The sequence below is a fragment of the Hemicordylus capensis genome, chromosome 3 (genome assembly GCF_027244095.1).
Source record: "Hemicordylus capensis ecotype Gifberg chromosome 3, rHemCap1.1.pri, whole genome shotgun sequence".
NCBI lineage: Eukaryota > Metazoa > Chordata > Lepidosauria > Squamata > Cordylidae > Hemicordylus > Hemicordylus capensis.
Window position 1 is genome coordinate 276,633,323 of NC_069659.1, and position 21,653 is coordinate 276,654,975.

At 40.9% G+C, this 21,653-nt stretch overlaps 1 protein-coding gene across 6 annotated transcripts in view; it reads right to left on the reverse strand.

Annotated features, from left to right (window-relative positions):
* Window positions 1-21,653, reverse strand: part of RBM20 (RNA binding motif protein 20) — a 168,795-nt gene that overhangs the window by 17,795 nt on the left and 129,347 nt on the right. For all 6 annotated transcript variants that reach the window (XM_053307619.1, XM_053307617.1, XM_053307616.1 and 3 more), the window contains exons 5-9: window positions 21,204-21,295; window positions 10,860-11,003; window positions 4,880-5,011; window positions 3,452-3,531; window positions 1,456-2,152 (exon numbers count right to left, since the gene is read on the reverse strand). In XM_053307619.1, the coding sequence (XP_053163594.1) occupies window positions 1,456-2,152; window positions 3,452-3,531; window positions 4,880-5,011; window positions 10,860-11,003; window positions 21,204-21,295 (1,145 nt within the window). The remainder of the gene's footprint in view (window positions 1-1,455; window positions 2,153-3,451; window positions 3,532-4,879; window positions 5,012-10,859; window positions 11,004-21,203; window positions 21,296-21,653) is intronic.

The window sequence follows — 21,653 nt, forward strand, 5'->3', positions numbered from 1 at the left end:
TAATTTATACAAAAGAATAAAGTTAAAGTTCTCTAGATAGAAGTGGCACACAAAAAAACCCAGTTAATTATTTTCCCTGTTTTGGACAATTTGGTGCTGGTAGAAGTCAATAGAAATAATGATCTCTTATACTTGGTGTGATGTCAGAGACAGTTACTGGATTAAAGTCAGCCGTCAGCAAGTCACTATCTCTCAGTGGGCTGGTTCAGATGAACAGTGGCTACTACACAGGACGACGGGGTTGCACCAAAAGTGTGCCCATCCTAATGTCATAGGAAACTACCATATACTGAGTCAAGACCACTGGTCTATCTAGCTCAGTATTGTCTTCACAGACTGGTAGAGGCTTCTCCAAGGTTGCAGGCAGGAATCTCTCTCAGCCCTATCTTGGAGAAGCCAGGGAGGGAACTTGAAACCATCTGCTCGTCTCAGAGTGGCTACATCCCCTGAGGGGGAATATCTTGCAGTGCTCACACATCAAGTCTCCCATTCAGATGCAACCAGGGCAGACCTTGCTTCACTGAAGGACATCCCAATACCCTGATTAAACAAGATTTTGGGGTCTGTACAGAGGGATGATTTGGTCTCATGCTATTAAAATATCTTGACAGTGCATTGGGACATCCTTCAGTGATGTCAGGTGTTCATGGCACGACTCCTTCTCCTAATGTGTGGTGGTTGCTGTTCATTTGAACTGGCCCAATCTCAATTTTCTGTGGAAGTTGTAAAATGGAAATGAAGTTATCTACTCCATAGGTGTGTACAAAGGAAACAACTGTAAGAGTATGTGGTATATGACTGACATTTTATGACAAATAATTATGAACTTAGGAGGAGTACTCAGCTTTATCCAATATTGCAATTGTATCAAATGTGGCTGCCCTTGTGTAGTGATAACTTGCACTATGGACAGATGCATCTGAATCAAGCTGTTGCAATATGTTCCCTGTAGTTCTTTTTCTTCATTCCAATCCACTGTAGACGTTAGCTTGTAGGTTATTTGAGTTTCCTTACCAACAATATTTGCTTCTAGTTTCAAATCCAATAATTAATTACATGAACCGACTCACTCATTCATAGTTCCAGCAAAGCCATTCACTGGCAGAATGACAAGATAGTGACCTACACAGTTAGTCCACAGTCAAGTATCAAAAACTAGGATGGTGTATTTAGTAATTTCATTGCTATGTATATTCTTTACCTGATTTATAGAAATAAGCAGTTGTAGAAATATACTTATGCCCTAAATAGACAAGAAAAAAAGCGATGGGGTACTGGTGTTGGTAGCAGTCCGTATATTCCGAGCACTTTAATTCACTCTGCAAAATCACTGACGCTTCTTCATAAAAAAGGAGGGCGCACTAATTTTACCACAACAGGTTAGAAAGTCATTGAAACTTCTCTCACAAGAAATATATATATATATCCCTAATAATAATTTAGAGAACTAATTACCTTGTTCTTGGTTTCTTTTCCTTTCTTCACATCTGTTTTTTCAGCTGCACCAGGTACATGTTCTTCTGACTCTTTATCAGCTACCTTGAATTTTTCAGTATCACTCTGTTTTTGCTGGAGACCATCTGGCGTTTTGTTTTGCTTTTGTTCTGATGTTTCTTCCTTAGCTGTGTCCTCACAATGAGAACGTTTCTGTTCTCTCAGTCTTGCTTCTTCCTTTCTTTTAGACTTTGGAGCAGCATCCAGTGTCTGTTTTTGATACTTATCAGATTTTTGCTTAATTGGTTTCCTGTAATAGTCTTCTTCTCTGCACTTATATGCAGGCAATGGGTGAGCACCCTTTGAACTGGGTGAGCCCCCTCTTGAATATTTTTCTCTGTGCCCTCTGGTTCCTTCAGTGTGCTCTTCCAAATCAACTTTGTCCAAATGACGTAAATAATGTTTTTTCTCATGCACCCATGTGTCAGTCCTATCCCTTTTCTCTTCCCCATTCTCTCTCCAGGACATTAATTCTCTTTCTTCCTCCCTTTGAGAGTAAGGAGATCGATCCCATGGCTCTCTTCCATTACCCCAATCTATCCGATTTGCGCTCAACGGACTATGTGGGGAACTGCAGGAAGTAAAGCTTGGAGTGTGAGATCTTGGGGAAAGTGAGCGGCTTATAGGACTGCGAGACCGAGGCCTCTCAGGTCCATATCTATAGTAAGAGAAAAAGTGTTGCAAACAAAAATAAGCACTACAATAGTTTGTTTTTCTTTCTCTGTCTAAAGCAGGCGTGCTCAACTTAGGCCCCCCCAGCTGTTTTTGGACTACAACTCCCATAATTCTCAGCCACAGCAGCCAATAGCCAGGGATTATGGGAATTGTAGGCCAACATCTGCAGGAGGGCCGAAGTTGAGCAGGCCTGGTCTAAAGGAAGGGATGTATTGCAAACTGTGTCAGTATAATAACAATAATCATTATAGTTGCTTTAAAATAGCCACCAATTCCACAAGACTTTGCATCACATTCATATTTGAAAAGTCAGGTACATGGGCAAAAAAAAGTGTTCAGCCCCGCCAAATAATCATAAGCCCATCCAAGACCAAGTCACTAAATCAAACATTTGGTATACAATTATCTAATTGTATTTGTTATTGTTTGTATGCCAAAATGCTCAAAACATATTGTTGAAAACCATATATAAATATTAATATATATTTATACAAAGATGATGATCTGTGTTCACGCAACTAAACAATTCTGGGGATGTACAACTAAATGGGTGTTATTTGTTCAGATTATAACACAAGTATAAAAAAAGTTGAGAGGGTGAGAACAGTGGTGGCCAGGGAGGGTGGTGGTGCGAGATACATTTAAAAGTCCTTACTGGTGATATTGCTGGCCCCTGGATGTCGCAGGAGCAGCAGCTGGGGCCTGGCATCCCATGCTGCGGGATGCTAGGCACTGCGCCCTTGCTCCCTGCGGCATCCAGGGGCCAGAAGTTTCATTGGTAAGGACTTTCAAAGGTTCCTCTCACCACTCCACTCTGCCCTCACTGGCAGCCACTGGATGGGAATCATAAACATCAACCAGTTTGTTGTCTTGGCTGTAGGTTATAAGTGGAAATAACAGAACATGGATTAAACTTTCATCTAAAATTAGTACTGGGCTTTTTTCTTCTAAATCACAAAAACCTGTTTTGTAGTCTTGTGTTCTGCAATACTGAGAATGCCAGTATTCTGAACTGAATTTCTTACTGTAGCAAACAAGCTATTTGTCTGTCTCTTTATTGTTCAAGCAGTAAAAAGATATTTCATATCATGAAAGGGGAAGTAGATACTAGCCTTAGGCTTATAGAAATACGTATTGTCTGCATATTGTTCCAAACCTCTTCCAAATTATCTAAGTGGATAGTTTAGAAGATTGTACACTGCAGCTTCTTGTACACTGCAGCTTCTTTTTGACATCAGTCACAAAAAACAGGGTAGAAATTGGTAATGTTACAATGAGTTACCTGTCTGCTTCTCGCAACATATCCCGTTCCCTCTGAGAATGGATGTCCTGGATTATTGATGCCACATTCTTGCCTGGTTTCTAAGACCCACAAAAATATAGATTACAAATAATAAATGCACTTCATACTTCAAAGACATTTATAGTTAAGCATTGATATATCACATAATATTTCAAATTATTTCATGGCACTGCTTATTTAGAATGGTATAATTCACTGTTCTTTAGGTTGAATACGGAAATACTACAGAATCAGAAAATAAGATAATAATAATGCCCAAATTGCACGAATTCATACCTGAGATTACAGTATTTTGAGCTTATTTTCTAAAGTACTTTTTACCTCTGGAAAACCATAAGCATAAATGTAATGTGTGTCAGTACAACAACATAAGATTGCACATATTTTTAAGAACACATACAGTTAATATTAACTGTGGTGAGAATGGCAAGGATATCTTCATTTTATTATGAAATAAGCGACAATGAAAATAGTCTTCAACAGCCACATTTAAGGATCATTAGAGGATTCCAACATGGACATTAAATTGAGACATGGTGCTCTTGTTGAGAGGAAAAACCACAATCTCTGTATTGATCTCAAGTGGGAAAACGGTATTGGTGACCAAGACCATTATTGGGTAGTGGGGGGAGGAGAGCCAATGGCAGGGCAGCCATATGTTGTGCACCAGCCAGAGCCTTTGGATAGGGTGGTATAGAAAGGAAATAAATAAAATAAATATGGAAAAGAGGACAGGTCTTCTGAACCTTTATTAAGAGATGCACAGAAGAGGGAATTTCAGCAGATACAGCTTGACCTGCAGAGATAAGAAAAGCTACACCTGCTGAAATCCCTTCTTCTATGCATATCTTAATAAAGGTACAAAAGACCTATCCTCTTTTCCACATTATTTATTTTATTTATTTAATAAATAAATTTTAAGCCCAGGGAAGCTTAACATCATAACTTTTGTTCACCTCTATAACAAAAGACAATCAACAAATGTAAAAAAGATGAAAACAACGTCACCCATCCTCACTGTCAGTAATACTAGCAATAATGTGGACTTCAGACTTTTAAAAGCATGAAACATACTTTATAAAAAACAAACCAAGGTTTGCACTGCAGACAATCACCAGATCTAAGTTTGTTTTGCAGCACCATGGTTGGTTTATTGTTTGTTTGTTTGTTTGTTTGTTTGTTTGTGTCCTGCCCCATTTTTTCCTCTGATCAATGCCCTGGATGCAATACCAGGCAGCTTTGCTTTGTCCTGCTGCTGGAAAGGCTTTACCTCATCATCTACTTCTTAACCAGAAAGGTTGGAAGAGGGGATTTACACTCAGCACAATCTCCTGAAACATCACAGATAAAGTCATTTAATGCCAACACCCAGATTCGCAGGAAGATGGGACAACAGTTATACTTTACCTTTAGCTGAAGTTCTTTGTACCTTTTAGACATCCTAATGAGCAACTTGTCATCATTTATCATTGCAGGTTTCTCTTTGTAGTACTGCACCATAGCCTGAGCTGCCTCAGTGTATGCCATTTCTAGAAAAGCCTATTATAAAATAGAAATAGTTTACAGGTCTTTTTGCATTTTAGTTCATGCAGTAAATAAGAAAAATGAATTCAAACTGTGTATGTTTATCCAGAACAACAGACCTACTTCCTTCAAGTTCAATAGAGATCAAGGAGGATTTTCTTTTTAAACCCAGATAAGTCAGAATGTATTCTTTTCACTGAGAAAAATGAATGCTGATGGTGTATCCTAATTTTGTTTTTCTTTCTCAGTGGAAGAGGACATCCATTTATGGAAAGTGTAACAGCTGTAATCCTTTCTTCCCAGGTGTGCCTCTTGCTCACAGCCTGCTGCAGCAGGTATCCAGTCTGATGCAGCATCCATCAAAAGCAGTGCCCATAGATGCACAGTAAGTAACTATAGGGTGTAGCATAATCCGAGGCAACCAGAGCCCCAAAAGGCTGCCGATCAGGTTTCAAAGCAGACAAGATGATGCTCCAAAGGGCCATAAGCAGATGGTATGGACTAAGAGAGGCTGAAGATACAGATCTAAAGGCCAGAGTCAGATGAAATGGCACAAAGGTAAGGCAAGGCAAGTCTGTTAGCACTTTCCCCAGTGACAAGAGCTTGGACTGGGTAACCAAGTCCAGGACAATTCTTCTACAGGACCAGTAGGGACCAGTGTTCCCTCTAAAAGGGATTCCAAGATTTTGTTGACTACAACTCCCACAATCCCCAAGCAAAAACCATTGCAGCTGGGGGTTCTGGGAGTTGTAGTCAACAACATCTGGGAATCCTGGTTAGAGGGAACATGGCCCGGGACCCTACTGACTTTCTAGATCACCTGATTCTTCCTAGGCGGGCTGGCTGGCTGAAATTCCCTTCTGGTCATGACAGCTTCAGGGTTAGCCCCGCCTCTATACTAGAGGCTCAGCTTCAGGCATGTTGATCCCTCCCCTTTGCCTCTGCCATCCCTCCTCATTCTGGAACTCTCCCCTGGACTTCTCCTGCTTGGTCATCCAGCTGTTTTTGCTCTTCTTGTTGTGCAAGTGTAGAAGTATAACGGTCTCCTAACCCTCTGGAAATGTTAAGACCCTGGGTCCAAGATCCATCCACTTGGGGGATGAGACTGACAACCGTGAGTGCGTGGTGCAACACTGGGAGCCCCCTCCCCCATGAGTGTGTCCACCGCGGCTGCAGACACATGATCATTTAGCCTGGTTTTGGGGTGAGCTTGCACCCAAAACCTAGGTTAAGCGCCGGGCTTTTTAAGAGGGCTCACCACTGCTGTGAGCCGCATAGCTCCCAGCGGTTCTCATGTGCAGCAAAAACGGAGCTGGGCTTCCCTAGCCTGGTTTTTGCTGCTCATGAGAATAGCTTCTCTGGGGTCCTCTGAGTTCCTACCAATATTAGCAGAGCACCCCCAGCATGGAGCCAGCACTTGGGCAATTGGACAAAGATCCTTTAAGAAACAGACCTTTCCTTAGAGAAAAGGTTTGGACAAGTCACTCCCCTGAGTAACAGCCTTAAAATAACCATGTACACTGCTCTGAGTTCCTCGGAGGAAGAGCGGGATATAAATGTAATAAATAAATAAATAAATAAAATTAAAAATCTGCTCCTAGAAACTGCTGGAGTAACTTCATGTTACTGTTGCCATACTCAGTTCCTGCTTGGTTCCAACGGAGCTTCTGACTCCTTGTCCTCAGAACTGTCCAGTGTCAGAGTGTTCCATACCTTGGCAGAAACCCTGGCTCAGCTCAAAGCAGGACAGGTGACTGCAGGGCTCCTTTTCAGGCAGTCTCTCTTCTGGGTATGAATGTGGTTGCTGACAGAGCTCACATACAAACAGCATGGTGCTGCCAGAGTTTCCAGTTAGAGGCTCCTGGCACTTTACAGTGATGCACAAAGACAGATAACTACAACCAAGTCACTTCTCTGAGATGTCCTCTAGGGAAGCACATGCAGAGACATATGATTGTGACTTCATGCCTAACTGAACATGCTGTAGTGTGTTCCAAGGGAGATTTGCCCCCATTGGCAATGCGCCCTTAACTCCTTGTTTAGTATGGGTGACTCTTATCCAATAATGCTGGAACAAGGAGTGTTTGAGTTGGATGCTTTCTGTGTGCTTCAAGTAAATTCTGAGCATCCTCAGGCTGTCTTGAATGTGCCATGTCTTTCCCTTAGCATGTTTTTAATTAGAGCAGAAAGGCAGTAAAGATAATTCTTCTGCCTATGACTGAGTTTACTCTAGGAACAACAGTTAGGTCATTGGGGAAGGAGACCCTATCTTGTGCAAATGATGTATATATAAGACCCTGCTGGATCCGGCCCAAGGTCTATCTAGTTCAACATCCTGTTTCACACACTGGCCCACCAGATGCCTCTGAGAAGCCTACAGGTAAAAGGTGAGGGCATACCCTCTCTCTTGCTGTTGCTTCCCTGCAACTGATATTTAGAGGCATCTTGCCTCTAGACTAGAGGCACTAGACTAGAGGCGCCATTGATAGACTAGAGGCACCTGTCCTCCATTGATAGACCTGTCCCTTTTAAAACCACCCAAGCTAGTGGCCATCACCACATCCTGTGGCAGAGAATTACATAGATTAATTATATACTGTGTGAAAAGTACTTCCTAAATTTCCTGACATACAAAGTGCTAGTCATAACTTATAAAGCCCTAAATGGCTTAGGCTGGGTATCTAAGAGAACATCTTCTTTATTATGAGCCCCACCACCCACTGAGGTCGTCCGGAGAGATCTGTCTCCAGTTGCCGCCAACTCGGCTGGTGGCCACACGGGGACGGGCTTTCTTGGTTGCTACCCCGAGATTGTGGAATGTGCTCCCTACTGAGATACGATCCTCCCCATCTCTGAACATTTTTAGAAAGCATTTGAAAACCCACCTCTTCACCCAAGCTTTTTCAGTCCTTTAAAATTTGTGGATGATTTTTAAATTGTTAAATTGTTTTAAGTTTTTGTATATATTTTAACTTGTTTTATGCTATTGTTAACCGCCCAGAGATAAATAAATAGGGATTCATTGAGAAAAGGTTATTATACACCAAAGAATCTAAACACTTGAAAAATAGTGACCACACATTTTGCTCCATAACTCCACTTCTATAAGGGCTAGAGCTTAGCTTTTTGAAAGAAAGAAAGAAAGAAAGAAAGAAAGAAAGAAAGAAAGAAAGAAAGAAAGAAAGAAAGAAAGAAAGAAAGAAAGAAAGCAAGCAAGCAAGCAAGCTGGCTATGTTAGGGTTAAGACAGGGTGACTTTGAATCTCCATTATTTCTTATGGCAGAAATATACATCAGTAAGTCATTTAAAAAAGTTATTGAAATCAATTTCAAGGCAACCCCACTGCCTTGAAATTTGGGTGGTAGGTGGCACCCATGGGGGCCTACCTACCACCCCAATTTGGTGCCCCTAGTACCTTTATAAGTGGTCCAAATCAATCCAAATAAAATTGAATCAAATCCAGATCGAATCTGGGGTGATTTGGGGGGACAGATTCAGACACAAAACAAATCGGGGTGATTCAATTCGGGCACAAATTAAATTGAAAAAAACCAATTTGTGCACTTCCTTAATGTTCAGACTAGCATTACAGTCATTCAAATATATGACTAATAGCTTGTTTCTTGTAATATTGTTTTATTGAAACATACACACTAATGTGTACAACACAGCAGTTCTGAATGCTGCCAATCAACTAATGAGAATGCTTTCTTGCTGTAAATACAATCAATAAGCCCTAACCTGTATTGTTTTCTTAAGGGAAAACCCTTATAAGTTTTCAAATAAGTTTGAAAACTGCTGGCATAGACCATCCTTTTCCTCTGGAAGAAGCCATGGAAGTCCCATCATCAACTCCACTGGACTGGATAATGAAGTCCTCCATGGCCATCGGGAAATTATGAAAATCACTTCCATTCTCTCAGGTCTCACAGTGCTGAATTTATGAGCTGAAATGGAAGGGAGATTTATAGTGACCCAGTGTCTTCTCTCACAGTCAGGAACCCATAAAACAATACAGGGAAGTCCATGTTGCAGAAACTTGGATAGCTCCAAGTGAGCAACTAGCTATGAAAAAGACCAGAGGTGGAATGAAGTCTTATATACCACCAGACTTAGGCTACTCCTCTCAGGCCCTGCTTCCCTGCCTGGAAGCAGAGAGGCAGTCTTCTGGCTTGGAGTTTAGCACCTTTACTCCATCAAGTCCCTCCTGGCCCACTGCCAATGTTCAGGCTCAGAGGACACAAGAAAATTGGTGTGCAAAAGGCCTGTTCTTTGGGAAGCTTGGCCTCAGGCCCATTGAGTGCCCATATCCCAGTTCCAGAGTCTTCCAGCTGTCAAGCTCACCCTCCAGCCTGGTGCCAGGTCTTGGGACTGGGCCTAGTTCCTCCAACACAACTGCTCCTCCCTCCTCAGGGTCAGATTCCATGATACTGTAGCAAACATGACTTGTTCCCTTTGCTAGGCAGGGTCCACTCATGGTTGTATATGAATGGGAGACTACATGTGTGAATACTGTAAGATATTCCCCTAAGGGGATTGAGGTGCTCTGGAAAGGGTATCTGCATGCTTACATGAAGAAGGTTCCAAGTTGCCTCCCTGGCATCTCCAAGGCAGGGCTGAGAGAGATTCCTGCCTGGAACTTTGGAGAAGCCACTGCCAGTCTATGTAGACAATACTGAGCTAGATGGACCAATGGTTTGACTCGGTATATGGCAGCTTCCTATGTACTGTAGGGATGTGCACAAACCTGTTTGGAGGCCCTTTTACGGGCCTCTGAACAGGTTTGAGCACTGGGGGGTTCGAAGTTCAAAGGCAAGGGGGGTGTCACACTTTAAGGGCAGGGGAGGGTGCACTTATCCCTCCCTCCACTTTCCCCCCACCAGTGCTTGGTATTTTTAACGTTCTATGTTGTAGCAACATACTTCCCTGCCACCCTGTTTGCTCCTTGGCTGGAAGTAGCTAGTGTGCACGCACGTTGAGTTTGTGCACGAGTCTGACCGACATGCGCAAGCGCGACATGCACACACCAACTACTTCCGGCCACTTCCAGTCAAGGAGTAAATGGGGCGGCAGGAAAGTACGCTGCCACCCCGTAGGATGTTAATAATATCAAGCGCCGGTCGGGGGGAGAGCGGAAGAAGGGGTAAGTGCACCCTGCCCCACCCTTAAAGTGAGACACCCCCTGCCACTGAGCCACCCCTACCTGGTTCCGTGCATATCCCTAATGTACTGCTCAGGGCTGAGGTCATTACATCCATGGGCTGCTGGATGGTCAAGGCATTCAAGTCCTCTGTACTGGAACTTTTGCCATAGTGTCTTACCTCATGATTCTACTACAGAGCTGCTCCAGAACCCTAATTTCTTCTGTGAAGGCAGGACAGAAACTGGGTGAGGCTCCTCCCACCAGAAAAAGGAGTCTTACCTATTCTGAATCAAAGAGTACATAGGAGAAGCTATACAGGATTCTTCTCACTAAAACAAAATATCACTCACTACCTTCGGTATGGCACTCTTGTGTGTTTCAGACTTAAAATATATGACAAGGTTTGGGGATTATTATACTTTTTAAAAAATACTTTATCATAAGGTCAGCTGCAGCCTGGTCTGTATTCAAAAGATGAGACTGTTTATGCTTTGGATAATAATACCAAAGTTGACAAAATTGAAGTAAAGTATGTAGGCATTTGAAAATGCAACAAACTAAAATGAATAATTGAACTTGTGTATATGCAAGCCACATTTTATTTAAAACAACTGGGAAAGTCAACCTTTGCAATAGCCAACACACTTTAAGCCTAAACAATTTATTTCCAAAACCTGTGCTAAACTTTCAGATGTGTTTTTATAAGTAATTGAATCATACCTGATTAGTAGATTTCATAAGGATATAATTAGTGACTTTCCCAAAGGGAAGCCCAAGGTTGATAACATCATTCTCTGTGCAGCTTCCTTCAGGAAGATTACAGATGTGTACTACTCGACCTGGGGTAGACTTCCTTTGTGGGACCTGAAATGATTAAAAAAAACCCTTTAGATACAGATTTATGAAAAATCCATTTTCTTAACTTGTTCTGAATATGAAGGCAAGCTTTAAAAACAAATTGACTTACTTTCTCTTTTAGCCGTATTTATTCATTTCATATCTATATAGTGATCAAAGTACATTCAGGTCAGATTTAGTAACTATAAACACCTTCTCAAATAGTTAGGAAAGAATGGGATTTAACCCTCTCTATTCCAAGCATGCCTGTGCTAAATATTTATCTGGTCTTGTGGTAGCAAGCATGACTTGTCCCCATAGCTAAGCAGGGTCTGCCCTGGTTGTATATGAATGGGAGACTTGATGTCTGAGCACTGCAAGATATTCCCCCTAGGGGATGAAGCCGCTCTGGGAAGAGCAGAAGGTTTCAAGTTCCCTCCCTGGCTTCTCCAAGATAGGGCTGATGAGAGAGATTCCTGCCTGCAACCTTGGAGAAGCCGCTGCCTGTCTGTGAAGACAATACTGAGCTAGATAGACCAATAGTCTGACTCAGTATATGGCAGTTTCCTATGTTCCTAAGTCAGTGCTTGAAACATTTGGCACATCTGGCCTACTATGTCTAGACTTCAACATTTGTCCTGCATAACTAGTATGCATCACAGAGACAAATTACAGACATTAATGTAGGCATGGTGTAACCCCGTATTATGTTTCTATGTTTTTTCAGAGAGAAGTAGTAAGCAAATGAAACTCAATATAGTTCTTTAATAAATCATGATATATTCAGCTATTTTTATCCTTAAGACTTTATTTGCTGAAAGTGTTCTAAGTAAAACCTCATTTTTTAAAACAAAATGGGATGGTAAAAAGTTTTCTTGCCAGATTTTTTATAGATGCTTCTTTACATTGTGAAGGAGATGTTCATATATGTATTAGTATTTGTCAAGGACTATCAATAAGTTGAAGGCTTTTTATTGACCAATATGCTAATTTAAATATAGCTTTTCTTTATGGACTTTTCAAGTCCCCCTAAATAAGAGCTTTTGCTTGAAATGTGTTTGGAATATTCAGTAAATATCATTTGGCACCATTTGGGAGTTTTCCTCTTCCCTTTTTATCTTGATTTGCTTCTTATTTATATGAATATGACTAATATTTATATACCACTTTCCAACAAAAGTTCCCAAAGATAGATAGATAGATGGCTTCCTGTCCCCAAAGGGTTCAGTCTGAAAAAGAAACTTAAGATACATTAGCAACAGCCACCGAAGGGATGCTGTGCTGGGGATAGATAGACCCAGTTGCTCTCCCCTGCTAAATAAAGAGGATCACCACTTTTTAAAAGGTGCCTCTTTGCTCAGTTAGCTGTTAATGTGTATACTCTAACTGGTTGAGTTCCTTCTATAATGGAGATTTGCACTGGCTAACCTCAAAGGTTATTACTTCCAGTTTAGTCTTGAGTGAGACGATTTCAGAGTGCCAGTAACTAAGTGAAATTACTAGTTCTGATTTACCAGTGATTAGGTAGACTATTAATGAGGAGTCATCATCTCTTGACAAGAATTGTTCAAATTATTAGATAGCTATGAATGTTTTATTGAAACACAACAGTTTCTAACTACTGGTAAATTTAGGACTTGCCTCCACGTTTGCCTGCCTAATCCTGAATCTCCACTTATTGGCCTGCTTGTCTGCCAGAAGCATTAACGTTAATAATGCTACATATTAGTCTCAAACTTGGTTATTTCTTAATCTAATCCATGAAGGATTAAAGCAGGTATGAAAATTTGTCATATCTCCCTTGCATTCAGATGTGTGCCATATTTATATGAAGAACAATAGCACATGTTTATAAAAACTTATCTATTTTATAAGTCACTACCAAAAAAATGGGGGTCTATGTATGCAGCATGTTCTCTTTCGACACCAACTATGTTGTGCAGTGAAGTCTCAACTAAGCTGGACATGTCTACTAAAGATCAGTTAGCAACTATTTTATAGGGCATTTTGACTGATATCCTAATTAACACAGTGTGTATGGTCTACACACACACTAGTCTCCATGCTAGTCTCTTTGTTCCTGAAGCATGGACACTCTTTCTCAAGAATGTAAATACTCTGGAGCTCTCCTGTTGCTCCAGAAGTGCTCTGTTGGATTGGAAATGCATTGCGAACCTTTGGGGTCAATCTTCTGGTCTCACACACTGCTTCTGGAGTGCCATGAGAGCTCCAAAGAATTTGCACCTTGAGAGTGCGGGGACTAGCATGGAAGATAGTGCTGTGTGTGCTGGTGTTTAGAGCACGGACACAACATTATTCAGGATATTAGCCACTAACATTTTGTGTAAAGTGAAAGGATGATCACCCCTCTAAACTTTTTTATAGCTTAGTACCTAACAGTGCTTACTTAATGGCAAATGATGTTCCATAGAAACAGGGTGTAGATTATATCTTCTTGCCAGAGTGGTTAAGAACACTCTTCTCTTTCCCTTTCATAATTCAAAAGATAAACTGTGCATACATCTGGGTTACCATGTAACATGTAAAACAATTCTTGGACAGAATCAGGTCTGAAGTGAGCTGAACCTGGAAGCCAAGAGAGCAGCAAGTTGGAAGCTGTGCTCTGCTGATTAGGCAAGGATGGAATGGTGGGAGCCTGGTAACTATCAAGACAGGAAATAGCAAAGTCTAACATGAGTCCTTTTGTGCTGACAATAAAAGGCCTTCAGATTTAAAAAGCCTCATATGAGGGTTTTTAAAAATCTGAAGAGCTTTTTATTGTTATCCCAAAGGGACTCGAATTAGACATTCCTATTTCCTGTCTCGACAGTTATCAGATTAGGTCTCGGCCTCAACCCTTATAGCAATAGCAATAGCAATAGCACTTACATTTATATACCGCTCTATAGCCAGAGCTCTCTAAGCCGGTTTACAATGATTTAGCATATTGCCCTCAACATTCTGGGTACTCATTTTACCGACCTCAGAAGGATGGAAGGCTGAGTTAGCCTTGAGCTCCTGGTCAGGATCGAACTTGTAACCTTCTGGTTACAGGGCGGCAGCTTTACCACTGCGCCACCAGGGGCTCTATCCTACCAGCAGTATATAATCTACACCCCAGGTACTAGGAACATCAACTGACCTTCAATGGCCATTAAGCACTTTAGCCCTGCATTCCCTAACAGCAGATTATTTGAGTGAGAACATAAATGGCAGACACTTTCAGAAACCTGAATACTTTGTTCATGATTGTGCACAGAGCCAAGTATAATCTTCACGTTACTTAGTCCAGTAGATTCAGCTTAGCCAAAAGGGCATACTATTGTGTAAAGTTATATGAATTTATAACCCACTAGAAGACAGCCTGTAAGCAGTGTTCCCTCTAATAGAGATTCTCAGGTGTTGTTGACTAGAGCTCCCAGAATCCCCAGCTGCAATGGCTTTTGCTTGGGGATTATGGGAGTTGTAGTCAACAAGATCTGGGAATCCCTGCTGGAAGGAACACTGCCTGTAAGCAACACCCAGTGGTGCAACTAGGTCCAAAATCAACCCAGACCTGAAGGGCTTTGGAGCCCCACCCTGCTCCAAGGACCCCCCTTAGGTTTTTTTAAAACTCAAAAAAGGTGAGAGCTCCCCCTTTTACTGGGACGGGGGGGCAGTGAGTTCCTTCCAGCTCTCCTCCCTTCTTCCAAATGTCTGCACAAGCCTCTCTGCTGTGCAGCCCATTTCTGACTGTCCTCCATGAGGAGGAAGCAGAGAGACAAGAGGCCCGTGCAGTCACTTGGAAGGAGCTTGCCGCCCCCCCACCTGGTAAAAGGGGGAGCTCTCACCTCCTCACCCTTCCTGCAGCAACTGCCACCACCGCGCCCCAGCCCACCCTCTCTAGGTCAAGGAAAATATTTAAGGTTTCTTGGGTCAAGGAAAATATTCAGTATTTTAACACTTGGCAAATCTATCTTTAACTTTATATTATATTAATTTATAATATAAACTCTCCTCTCCTTGCCTCCTACCCCCCCTGCAAGTACTGCTGCCGCCGAACAGGGCCTTTTTTAACGTAAAAGGGGGGGGTCTTTCTCCTTGCCCCCTGCCCTTGCTGCAGCTGTGCCCTGTCCCGCCGCCAGCAGTGGTGGGGCTCTGTGGAGGCCCCCCCAGAACATTTGGAGGCCCCCCGGAGGGAGGCCACAGACCAGATCTCCAAGGTCCATGGCTAAGAGCGCCTCAGGCAACACCTTCCACAAATACACTGGGCTATCCCCTTAGCTATCCCTGCTTCGGCGGGAGTATGCAGAGGAACAATGGAGGGGCAGGTAAGATCTGCCTTCCTCTTTTTAAAGAGCCTGCTCTTCAACCCCAATGTGCAATGCTTTGTGCACACCCCTACCCTAAAGTAACCTGATATTCCATGGAAAAGCCATATGTCCTAAGTTTCTCAATAAGTATTTTTAGCGGAGTGGTGATCAAAGGAGGATCAAAGGAGCCAAACCAGATGGATAAGGAGCAAATCAACATGGTGTGCATTACCAAGGCCTGACTGGATGAAGGAAGTGGGTCTTTATCGGCCTAGCTTCATTTGACCAGTATTTGGTACAGCAGCAATCTCTCGACAGAGTGTAGAGAGGTGTGGTTCTCATCATGGATCATGATTATTTTTCTTGCATAGGTAGGTACTGAATGCAATCAGTAGCAGTAGCAGTAGGTTTTAATTGTTATGATAGTTAAATTTTTTTAAAGATGTTTTAATTGGTGTTAATATTTATATCTCTGTTTTAATTGTTATTGGTTTTAATGGTTTCTGTTTTTAATTGTAAAAAAAGAGCCATTCCGGAAGAGCAGTATAAAAATCGAATGAATGAATGAATGAATCTATGCCGTTGATTGTACAGTATATATTTTGTTAGATATTCAAGGAGAGCCTTGCCCATTGGATTTTCTAAAAATTTAGATTCCAAGAAAAAATTCTGTGTGTATATTTGTAATCCATATGGACTGATTTAGATTATATATTTATGGAACAGGATGCTCAGAAGATAAATCTTTATTATATTTCCGCCAAAATTCTTGTGCTTTGAGGAGCTCAGTAAATCTATTCCTCTTGTTTTTGTAGAAAAAAGAGAGTCCCTCTGGCAATTCCCATCTAAAACGTATTCCCTTGGCATTTAATGCATCAGTCAAAAATTTGTAATCCTTACGTTTTCTTAGAATTCTAGCTGGAATTTCCTTCAAAATTTTTATCTGATGAGCTTGAATTGTTAGGGCTGTGGTGAGGTGAGCCTGGATGATTCGTTCAGCTATTGATTTAGTAGTGAACTGTACTAGACAGTCCTTGATTAGTTTATTTCTTGTGGCAAAATCCGAGTTTTGATGAAAAGCTATCTCAATCTGGGCCTCCATCTCTCCTGCGGTAATTCCCAAAAGTAGTGCAAGTTCTTCTCCAAGTAATTTCTTAATATTCTGGTTGGGAATTTCTGGAATGCCCCTAAACCTTAAAAATCTCTCTTTTTGTCTTAATTCCAGCAAAGCCATTTGATCTAATAGTCTTTCTCTGTCATCTTTCAGTGATCCCAAATCTTTCTCTAAGGCTTCCACTCTTAATCTAAATTCTTTTTTATCTTGTGCTAATTTCTTGACAGTTTCATCAATCTTTGAAATTTTATCATTTAATCCATTAAAATTCTGTTTCATCTGGGTCATATCCAAAATGACTTGTTTGAGGGCAGTGGCATTTGATTGCAATATTTGCTTCATCTTCATCATAGTCTTCTCTTTCAGAAGTTTTTGTAAAGTTCTGGCTTGAAACAAGCCAGATTTCACCATTTTTAGCCATTTTTTACAATCATCTCAACAATTCACCAAAGATCAGAGGATCAACAAATTCTCTTCAAATTCACTACAGCAGGCTCTCTGACCTCCTTCCTCAAATGTGTGGAAAATTCCAAGACTCTAGGATCAACCAGTGATTTTTTAGTTATTTATTTTCAATTTCCCCATTCACTTCTATGGGCAAAAATCCTATTCCATTTGGCCAATTCCAAAATTCTGAAGTATTTTCAAAATTAATTTTGATATCTTGGAATTAATTACAACTTTACCAATCCATTTTTTAAAAATGGATCCAGATTTTAACCAATTTGTGGCAATTTTGGATAAAATCCAAGTTTTCGAGTCCATATTTGCACAGGCCTAGTAGAAGGTACTAAGTTTAGATCTTTGTCATGGTCAAAGTTTATTTCCCTGATCATTTTGTAATCTGATCAAGGCAAAGTTGGAGGCAGGCTGGCCATCTTTGCAAGTGTAAGGGCCCTATTAAAAAGGTCCATCCCTGAAGACTTATGGAGCTAATGGATTCCTGAATATTGGCAGAATACAGAGGAGATGTTGGAAGTAACTGTTGGTGCTCTGGTAGGTGTGTGGAATGGATGGCTGACTGGGGCAATTTATTGAGTTGCTTTCTGGCATCTTCTTCCACATATAAAAGCACATCTCTTGCCCATGGTATACAAAAGAGTGATGAAAAGGGTGGGGAGATTGGAGCAAAAATGACACAAGGTTCATGCAAATCTAGCCAAGCATGCCATAGAACTCATATGCAGCCTATGAAATGACAGCAAATAAATAGAGATGTGCAAATCAATTCAAATTCAAATCGATTTGACTTGAATCTGGCTGATTCAAGCAATTCAAATATAATCTGGCAGATTCAAATCAAATTGATCTGAATAGATTCAACCTGGATGAGGAGAGCCTCCTTTCAGTGTGTATATATATATATATATATATATATATATATATATATATATATATTTAAAGAGATGTTGGGGCGCTGGGAAATTACTTTTACTGTGCAGAGCCGGTAATTGCAGCGAGGGGTGGCGGCGGCGACCCAACCTGCCATCCCCTTGCAGCCCACCGGTCACTGCTTTTAAAAACAAGAGGCGCTGAGGCACCTTTGAACCATTCCTGGGAATGGTAACTGCACAGCTCACAGCAGCAGAGAGGCGGCGACCCCACATCCCCCTGCAGTCGGCAGGCTACTCAGACTGTGCTAACCCTTTAAATGGCCTCTGTACATGCGCGTGGAGGCCATTTAAAGGCATAGCTAGAACATTTCATTTAGCTAGAACACCAGTGTTTGGGGGCAAAAATACTGGTGGTTTAAAAAGAAATCCACTGGTTTTTTAGTCCCCTCAAATGGCCTCCTCCACACATGCACAGAGACATTTATGTGCCGAAGTCACCTGTGGGCTGCTGGGAGCAGCACTGCAGATGCATGGTGCAACATTTAATACCATGAACCTTCAGTGGGGCGCTGGAAGAGTAGGTGGGACTTGTCTTCCTCCTTTTAAAGTGCCTGCTTGCTGCCTGCTGAAAAGATTAGACTGGGGCAGCCCGAAACGTTTCTGCACCTTGAATCAGAGGCACCAAAATGCTTATGCACATCCCTACTTAGAGTATGACAATGCCAAATCCTTAGTAAGACAGCATATATGAAAAGATTTAAACTTGGTCCATAGGTTCACAGGATTGGGGGGGCATTAGAACAGCTCTCAAACAAGCTAACTATTTTTACAACACAACAATACCAAAATTGAGGAAATCCCTCACAAAAGGCACGTTTTGATGTCTTCCTTCTGCTGTTTTGAATGCTATCAGAACATTCCATAAGTGAATCAAACATGCCCATGCGAATGTTTTGATGCTGAAACAGTGGGTTATGTTATCTTATACTGCCCCTTCATTCAGGATATATGATAAAAATTAATATCATCTTCTTTAATTAAGTATCTAGGAAGAATGGATGATCTCTCCACTATGCTCCTCTTTTCTGATCAGCAGCCTGATATCACAATGTTAAATTCTGCGCAGCAGCTAGCAACATTCACAAATTGTGTGCTAATAATAACTGTAGCTAATTACACTTTGGCTAATTTGATTTTTAGTTATATACTTCAGAATTTTACTATATGTCTGTATGCACAATTTCTTGTTCTGCTGTTGTTACTACTGATGTTATTCACCAACTCGACAGCACACTTTACTTTTACTCTACATGAGGCTGGTCACTGACCATAATACAGATTTGATTTGAAAGATTTGCCTTGCTCTTCCACAACCAAATTATACAAGAGGGTTGTTGTATTTTTAAGCCTTCTAGAGACAGCTTTACGAACCGAGAAATGCTGGCAAGTTCTTATGCACAGTAGTGATATTAATAGCCATTTGAGGTTACTAGTGCAATGCATTGTGCACGAGGCTGCCTTTGAAGACTGTTTCAAAACTACAGTTAATACAAAATACAGCTGTATATTTATTAACTGCGACTAGGCACACGGAACATAAAATGCCCATTTAAAAACAGTTGCATTGGCTCCTGGTCCTTTTCTAAGCACAATTCTACGTGCTGGTTTTAAATTTTAGCCCCATGTTGCATGAGACCATGGCACTTAGACGAACATGGCATTTTCTCCTGCATAAACCTGCCTAGACTTTAGGATCATCCTTGAAGATCTCATCCAAGTCCTGCCCTCCATATGAAGCAAGATGGATGGCGACCAGGAACTGGTCCTACTCAGTTGAGGTACATGCCTGTGCAACTCTCTCCCAAAAGAAGTTTGATTGGCACCTTCCATATATTGCTTCTGAAACCAGGCAAAAACATTTTCATTTGCCCAAATCCATTAGATTTTGTTGAGTTGATGCTGACTTTTTTAGTCGCTCTCTGCTCTGTGCTGTTAAATATCTTATTGTTTTAATGTTCTAGAGCTTCAGGTGACAAGTAGCTAAAAATGCTGGCTAACATTCTGCGCGGTAGAATGCCAGCATCAGGGAAGCATGTGGCATGTAGAAGGCAGCCCATGGTGTTGCACAAGAGGTCACTTGCGCAATGACTTAAAGCAGCCTCCGGACAGTTACACAGTGCTACTTCCATTGTTTCCAGCAGAAGTAGCACTATGCAACTGTGCAGACTTCGATGTGCAGTCCTGGCAGGTCTGTCCTTAATGTCAGCTGTTAGAAATATAAACTATACTAACGACGACAATTTTTAAAAATTATTTAAAATATTTCTATACTGCCAAAAACTTGCGTCTCTGGGCAGTTTACAATTAAAATCATTTAAAACATTAAATCAATTAACAATTAAAATCATTTAAAAGATTAAAAACATTTAAAACCCCATATGAAAATTATTTAAAACTATAAATCTAATTAAAAGCCAGGGTGAATAAATATGTCTTCAGTGCCTTTTAAAAAGTTGCCAGAGATAGAGAGGCTCTTATTTCAACAGGGAGCACATTCCAAAGTCCAGGGGCTGCAATGGAGAAGTCCCGTTGGCTGACATATGGCTGACATACTGACTATATTTACTCAAAATAATTTACTTAAGGTAAACAATTTACTCGAAGCCCCACTGAAATTAATAGGGCATTAAAGTAATTTAAATTTACATTTAAAATTTCTTTAGAATATCAGCCATATATCTGATTCCAAGGAATGCTGCAAGACTGGTGTACTAAAGGATTAATTTTGTCCCATTGTAGCTACACAATAACATGCTGAACTATGTAACCTACATCTCCAATATGTATGTATGTATGTATGTATGTATGTATGTATGTATTAGATTAGCACCTATGAATGATGTGGAGAAAAGCTCTGTCTTGGGAAGTGAGATGAACCTCTGCATTTGTCTTCTTAGGATCCTGATTGTCCAGAACAAATGTTTCCCAAATGAAGCTTTGGACCAATATATAGTCCACTAGATCCTTGCAGACTAGGTTGTCAATTGTAGTATGAAGTGTTGGAACAATACAGTACAAGGACCTAAGGCAGCTTCATTTCCAGTTTAAGGGTTATGAACAAAGGAGAGGTTAAGAACAAAGACAATTCATTTGATGCATTTCTTTGGTAAAACAACTTTAGAGGCATTGGCTCAAATAACCACAAGAAAGAACCATTATACTTTCCACATATCACTAGACCAGAGAGCGAGCAGAAATGTGCAGTGCAAATGGAATCCAAGGGTCCATCTGAGGTTCATCATTTAGCAGCAACCACAAAATGCCACTTGCCACAATCAGAAATACTGTGTTGTTCAAGAAGACTATTTATTGTTTGGATGTAGTTTTTAAAAAAACCCTTGATGTTCATGAAGAACTTAGAGGTCAGCCTTCTATCTGTGAGGGAGTAAATGAAACAAATAATATCTTAATTGTATGATATACTCACATTTACTGCAGATGGTACAGAAGAGAATGTAGAACATGGATGGCCAAATGGAGATGTAGAGTTGTATGACGACCCAGTATTTAAAGTGTAATCTAAACAAGAGATGGCAAACATTCAATGAAAATATAGAAATGTATTAACTGTGGGTGTGCAGAAATGAAGATGTGCACTTTTCTTAAAGAAACAAGCATTGTTTTTATAAGTTCTATACAGAACTTGAAAAAGTAAGTCCCATATAACACATCCTTCCATATTTATTTGGATATATTCGCACTGTACACCACACCCTTTCTCTGACTGAGGACCACGATGGTCCTGGATTATTTGTGAAAATGCAAGAATTTCAGAGGACCAGTACTGCAGGATCACAAGGCCATCTATCCAAGTATTTTTATCACCAAGCAGGACCGGATGACGGCAAAAGCCCTGCCTTCCAAGTGATGTCTCAAT